Here is a 7202-nt window from a genome sequence, read left to right as displayed (position 1 = left end):
TTTTCCTGGAAGAGTAGGGGTCTCTTGTCATGGTAACACACAGAAAGTGGAAAAGTTTCATCATAGCTAGCACTTTTAAAAGAAAAAAAAAAGATCAATACTGGCTACTTCTTGCATGTCTGGCTTTATGAGCTATTGATTTTCAGCTGTGAAAGACCTCAGATCAGAAACTGGATAAGAATAGAAAAAGGATTAAAAAAGAAACACTAGCACTGCCCAGACCCTGCTTGAAATAAAAGAAAAGGAAAGTGCTGCAGGAGAATCTGAGATTTTTACCCTTCTGGGGACGTTGGGACTGGGAAGAGAGATGCACAACCTTTCATTTATAGGTCACTAGTTCAAATTCAGTCCAGGCTGGCAACAAGTTACAAAGTCATTACCATCTGACAGCAGATCAGCGGCCTACACAAAATGAGTGAGTTGCCTGCAAGGGAGTGGATTGTTCAGAGCAGAAAGCATGGACTCCAGTGTGACTGCTCATGGTAGTAAGTGCTGTGCCTGGCAGTGGGCTCAGTTATTTTTGTCACTACACTGCTAGCCCCAGTAGCTAAGGTTAAAATACAGGATTAGGACAGGGAGGCTAGTCTCGTAGCCCATTCAAGAGAGCACCATGGAAGGATCTGCGCGGAGCCCGGGTTTCTAGCATAGTTTCCTTAGAGGTTTGACACAGTGCAACTGGGTGGCTTACTGACTGCATGCAGCACTTTCTGAGAGAGACTGCTGGAGAAAAGGACACGTCCACAGAACCAGCTTCTTCCTTCCCTCACATTGCCAGTGTATAGAAAAAACCCTGCAAAGCTCAGGATCCAGAAAAGCGAGGGAGAGGCTAGAATTCAGAAAGTGGGGATGGCCATGGAAATCACATTAAGAAAATCAGACTTCCATCAGAAAGGACTGAACTTTATTTCACTTCATTTAATTTTTAAATCAGTCTGCACTCACATTCCATTACACAGGCATGTTTCCGTCGCACTCTCCAGTCTCAAGCAGCAGGAAGTCCGAGAAAATCCAAAAGGATGTTCCAGCACTAGACACACTTAGGCTATATACAGATCACCCACACCCACAGAAGCCATGTGATGTGCCACAGTGCTGAAAGGATTTATTTGCCTTTCCCTTTGCCAATATGGCAAGGATGCCCAGGCAACATTGCACCCCATGGAGTTCACTTAAATTTTTTCATCAGCTTGTCTAAAATGAGCTTTCCCAGCTCTCAGTCCTTCTGTCGCTGAGATGCTTCACTCTGGGTCTGACATCTGCATGTTCTCCTTGGGCTCTTTCTTGGTCACCATTTGCAGGTACTTCAGTCGAATGGGAGGGAGCTGCTCATAAAGGTCGATACCCATCGGGCTCTCTGGGTTGGGCACTTTGTAGTAGAGAAGGTGCTTTTTCAATACCTAAAGAAAGAAGCAGCCACTAAGTGTGGTGGGAGCAAGTGAGAATCTAAAATTCTACCCACTCACCACAGCTGGAATCCCAGATGTTACTACTACCCCACACCCAACACAAGAGAAAAATCTGTGGGGTGTTAGCTGTCTCTGAGGAAGATTCACTTCCTTCCTCTATGCTCTATTTGCCTGAGGTGACCCCATTTGCATACAACCACCATGCTCACCCCATGTCCTTGCTTTCATCAGCAGTCAGAGAAGGGGTCTGACTGAGAAGCAGGGAGCCCACCTTAGACAATGGGTACTAACAATGCATATATTTATCATTTGCGTAATAAAAAATACAACACCACAAACTGGCATGGTGCTTCATGACAAGTTGGGTTGAGAAGGAAGAGGTTTGGTTTCTTTGAAAAGAGGACTTCTGGGAAGGCAGAAGAACATGTGAACTTATTTTATACTTTTTTTTTTTTTTAAAGTCTAGTTTAGAAGGTTAGCAGAGGAGAGTGGGCCATGAAAATCCATGCTGGTACCCTGCTCATGGCTGAGCTAGAATGGAACCTCCCCCCAGATCTTGAGGTATCCAGATACACTAGTGCTCAAGCCGCTTTCATGGAATGAGAGAACAGGAAACCCATCTCACTCCCAAAAATCATCTATGCCATTCATTCATTTGTAGGGAGGCCAGTATAGTGCTGTCAGAGCTCAGGTTTAGGCATCAGAAGCCAAAATACTGTCACTAAATTTTCACTTGCTCAAGACAGCAGTGACTCATATTTAATCTACCAAGGATGGATAAATGGGGAGTCCAATAGCCAAAGCTGAATCAATGATGATTCAACACCAGTATAATTCTGCTCCGAGTACAACAGCTGGGTACCAAGGAGCCTACCTCATCCACCAACAGCCAGGTCTTCCGCAGCATGCTTTTCCGAGCAGTATCAGCCTCCTGGGAGGAAAACAGAGATGCTCAGCTCAACGCAGCAATGCCTGACGTGTTCATATTTTTCCTTCAGATGGCACAGGACTCCTGAGGGAGTTCTGCCTATTGTTACACTGCATCAGACAGCAATTGGTTCTAGAGCAGAACAGTTGAATATGCAGTAGCGGTGACCCCCACCCCCCTTCTTCCTCCCCAAGTGAGGAAGATTTTGGAGGCAGTTGGGTCAATAGGGTCGCTCTCAAATTGCCACAGCTGAAACTCTACTCTTGCCTCTTGGCATTTCAACTCTCAGGCCTCAGGCATTATATAATGGAGAGGAGCAATCTAGTGCTTAGAGCAAGGGACCAGGAACATGGACTGCACAGCTCCTAGCCCTGTAGCTGAACCCCAAGATAATCCAGGACATACCTGTGTTGTGCTATCCTGAGAGAAAATGAAGCTATTCACATGAGCCACAGCCACAGCATAAAGAACGGGGCACCAGGTATGACGCAGCACACCTGTGACCAGTGTTCGGAAATATTGTCTCAAGAGGTTCAGGTTGTCCTCAGGAGGTGAGGTGTACCGCTCCAGCGGCACAGGAAACTGCAACAAAGCCAAAAAGAGCACCATCACCCTTCCCGAAGGGTTTGTGTCACTGACCGACAGGACAAGCTCCTCTGCAGTGTCCTCAAATACCTCCTCTGCTGACAGACAAAATAGTCACAGATTCCAAGAAGAGAAAGGACCATTGTCATCATCTAGTCTGACCTTGTGTACAAAACAGGCCACAGAACTTCCCCAAAATAATTCCTAGAGCAGATCTTTTAGAAAAACATCCAATCTTGATTTTAAAATTGCCAGGGATGGCGAATCCAGCACAATTCCAGTTGTTTCCATGGTTAATTACCTTCACCGTTAAAAATGTACCCTTTATATCCAGGGTGAATTCATCTAGCTTCAAGTTCTACCTATTGGATCATGTTATACCTTTGTCTGCTACATTGAAGAACATTCTATTGGACACAAAATTTTGGTTGCCTTTCTGCTCGTGGGTAGTGAATGAAACAGTGAGGAGTTGGCAGGTGAAGCACATTCAAGTTATGAAGGAGAGTCACTCTAGTATCACTGCAGCCCGCTAATGTGGCAGTGAGATTAATACATTGATATATGCATCTAACCAGACAGGGGCAAGCAGACAATGGGGCCGAGTCTACATGACCATTGGAAGCTTCACCTTTGCATTTCCTGACTTAACTGTCCACCTTAAAAAAGCATTAACAAAGCTTTTTGACCTAACTTCCTAGGGTTTTCAAAAATATAATTTTCAGCTGATTTTCCTCAAGTATGCAGTGTTAGGAGGATCATCTCTGTTAAATCAATTCCAATTACTTTTCAAATCAAGTAAAGGCAACAGTCCTCACTGACAAAAGGATGTCCGTGCCAAGTTTCAAACTTCAGTCTTTGTTGTAGCAACAGTGTAACTGGAATTTTTCCCCTTGTTTAAAGTATTTTTTCCACCAATCTCCTATTTCTTAAAAAAAGGAGGGATTTTGTTCAAATGTTCCAAAACAAAATTAATTTTGAGCAGTGACAAAGCATGGAAAATATCAACCTAAATATTTAGTGTTCCATAAATGTATGAGCGTGTGAAAATGAGGGATAAAAATTGAAATTTTTCTGTAACCTTCGCTAGTCAGAAGCCCCTGTATTCCATGGTTTTGTGACTGTGGAATCCACACCACACCATAGCATTATGCTCCAGAATTAAAGCCTCCATTTAAAATGGATGACAACTTAAATGCCAGCATGTTACTATTACGCTCCTAATCATTTTATTAAAAGTACCAGCGAATGTGCTCAGCCCACAATCCTAACACCTTTCCAGCTCCTCCCCATTGCTGTAAGCCCCAAACAATCCTTACCTAGTGGCTAGAATCTCCAGTGGCCCTCAATAAACTTAATCATAGAAGCGGAGTTGTCACGTAATATACCAAAGATATGGGGAGAGTGTAAAATACACTGAAATTAATACAGCTTGTACTGTATTAATTAATACAACCTTCTATGCAGGATGTATTATTCAGTTTCCCACTGAATTCAGTAAACACCTCTGATTTGGTTATTTAACTGAAGCTGCTGCAGAATTTCCAACACTCCAGCAACAGAGTGCCACAGAATCCAGGAACTGCCCCTCCACCATCTCCTCCCACCTTGAGGTTAGGTTCAGTTTGCAGAGAGTACCAAGGACCTTGACTACAGCAGGCATTACCGGCAACTGCTACAATAGCCCTGAACTGAAGGAATATCTCCTATGTCAGTCCGTGTGACATTTTATGTTCGACATATTGGATTTCTTCAGCAGGAATAAAGAACTTGCCAACAAGAATGTATAACTGCCACACAGGAAAGAGACAGCTAGAATGCCCACTGCAGAAAGGGAAGAATAATGATGGTGACAATATCCCAGTTTGGGGAATAAAGTGACTGCCGAGTAGTGTGCCTAGAGGTTACCTGTTTGAGTGGCACTCCCAGGGCTCTCAAGGTGCTCACATGCTCCCCGAAAACTGCCAGCCGCAGCTGAACGCTGAACCGCCTCTGTAAAGGGAGGAGAACAAAGACTCCAAAAAGGGGGTCACCGAAGGAGACGCCTTCAAACTGCTCCAGGACACTTATATAGAGGTCATGGAATGATGCCAAGCCAGGCAGAGGAGCATCCAATTCCAGGGAGTCCAGGACCTTGGGTTGGCAATAGAGAGCGAGAAGGGCAGCTGTGTAGCAATAAACAGGTCCTTCCCGGAACAGGTCGCCACCTGTGAGGAACACACACATAAGCCGTGCCAGTTTGGCAGCAGCTGAGATGTTCTGAAGTACTCTGGCACGCCACGTTTCCAGGAGCAGGACCCACTGCAGATTCCGGGTCACAGTGTTCACTAGATCAGGTGGAAGAGAGTTCAGTACAGCCCCCCGTGTCTCTGCACCGGTCACTTTGTTATAGAGGCTGATAAGAGGAAAGAACGGCCAGTCAGAAGGTAGGATGGGCCCTTTGACTTCAGGAAGCAGCAATGATTGCACGAGGTAAGTCCGTCGTTGGTAGGCTACCTGGGAACGGGCAAGAGCAGGCTCCAAATGAACAAACAGAGAGAGATAACAGGCCCGAATGAAAGGGAGATGCTGGTATGATTCTCCCAGCAACACACCGCGGCGGGGTTTAGGGAAACCTGCTGCCACTAAGCCAGGCTGTGCCAGCTTTGTGCTTGTGCCCAGATGTAGGATATCGGAGAAATCGGCCGCTTCTGGCCCTCCAGTTTTCCCTTCTCTGTAAAATAAAGACAAACATAACAAATATTGGTACAGGAGTACTTGTGGCACCTTAGCGACTAACAAATTTATTAGAGCATAAGCTTTCGTTGGCTACAAGCTTATGCTCTAATACATTTGTTAGTCTCTAAGGTGCCACAAGTACTCCTGTTCTTTTTGCAGATACAGACTAACACGGCTGCTACTCTGAAACCAAATATTGGTACTTAACCCCTGCCCGTGCACACACAAAATCAAACTGTGCGCCTCTATATTTCCTTTCCAACGTCAGGAACAATGAGTACCCAGCATCACTGAACCCATCTATGGCTCCCAGCTAGAATGACATGACGCCTCTAGCATCCCAGATGCCACTGGCAGGTCGCTGCTGTGAGGAAGATCACACGCCCTCAGCTGGCAAGAGCACAACCCATTGCCATAAAGAAACATACACACCGGTAGAGTTCTTGCTACTCTTAAAGGAAGCAATGATCTTTGGAAACTTGCAGTGCCGGATGAAGTGCCAGCAGGTGTTATCTATGTAGGTAGATAACACGCTTGGCTACGCAGTGCTGTCAGGGCACTGATGTGAGAAAAAACACACTGCAGGAGCCCCATTTGCATTGACAGGGCAATACTCACTCTGCTGGTTTTGCAGCTGGCTTTGATAAGGGATTGAGAGAGAGATGTGCTCTTGTGCTTAGACTAGAGGACAGAAAAATCAAACCCACCAAGACCTAATCTCAGCTCAGTCACTGACTCCAACTACAGCTTCCTTAAACGTTCGATGGAGACTACTGGGAAGGCTGTTGTGGAGGATTAGACAGTGTTTGTAAAGCACTTTGAACACGAAAAGAACTGGAGAAGTCCAAAGTATTTTTATGGTGGGTTCATCCAGCCTCTTCCAGGGATGTACCATTGCTCCATGGCAAGCTACAAGGAGACACTCAGAAGCAATACAAGACCCAACTATCCCCATTGCCAAACACTGAAAGCCTCACATCTATAATGCTCAGTCTCCACTAGTTTGAAGTAGAAAATATCTGTGGTTACCTCTTAAACCTTCAGCTTTACAATACTGGAGCAAATTGTGCAGGTAGCTAAACATTAACGGTGAAAGGGAGATTTAAAGAGGTCTTCCAATAGGGGGCAGAGAACAGAAGTGGGCAAGATTTCCATCTGCTTCACAGATCTCACCGAATCTTGACTCGGCATTGGTACCTCGTTGCTGTCAGGAAGGTGAGACCAGTAGATGGGGATGGAAGGACACCTGCCACTAACAGGAGGGGAAAAGCAAACCATCATGTCTCTCTCATTACCAGTGTGCTGGAGAGAAACCTGAAGGTCATGCCTCCAGCCTTCACCAGGAGGTCATGTTGCAGGGGAATGCACTATGGTGTCTGTTTTCACTCAGGCCATACATGTCTACACTGCAGTTAGACACCCGTTGCTGCTCCCTGCCGGCTGACTGGGGATCCTGGGGCTCAGGCTAAGGGGCTGTTTAGCTATGGGGTAGACGTCTGGGCTTGGGCTGTAGCCCAAGCTCTGGGACCTTCCCACCTAGAGCAGGGGCGGCTCTACCAATTTTGCCG

The 7202-nt window shown here is 45.8% G+C and overlaps 1 protein-coding gene across 8 annotated transcripts in view; it reads right to left on the bottom strand.

The window, feature by feature from the left end:
• Nucleotides 1-879: 879 nt before the first annotated feature.
• Nucleotides 880-7202, bottom strand: part of RPAP1 (RNA polymerase II associated protein 1) — a 53731-nt gene continuing 47408 nt past the window's right edge. For 7 of the 8 annotated variants that reach the window (XM_073348699.1, XM_073348704.1, XM_073348701.1 and 4 more), the window contains 4 exons: nt 4825-5629; nt 2740-2916; nt 2281-2337; nt 880-1397 (listed from right to left, as the gene is read on the bottom strand). In XM_073348699.1, coding sequence (XP_073204800.1) covers nt 1239-1397; nt 2281-2337; nt 2740-2916; nt 4825-5629 — 1198 coding nt within the window. In that variant the 3' untranslated portion in view covers nt 880-1238. The other variant, XM_073348706.1, reaches the window with a different exon arrangement.

Source organism: Lepidochelys kempii, chromosome 6 (genome assembly GCF_965140265.1).
Source record: "Lepidochelys kempii isolate rLepKem1 chromosome 6, rLepKem1.hap2, whole genome shotgun sequence".
NCBI lineage: Eukaryota > Metazoa > Chordata > Testudines > Cheloniidae > Lepidochelys > Lepidochelys kempii.
The sequence above is the reverse complement of the archived record's forward strand: the minus strand, read 5'-3'. Positions and strand labels throughout refer to the sequence as shown.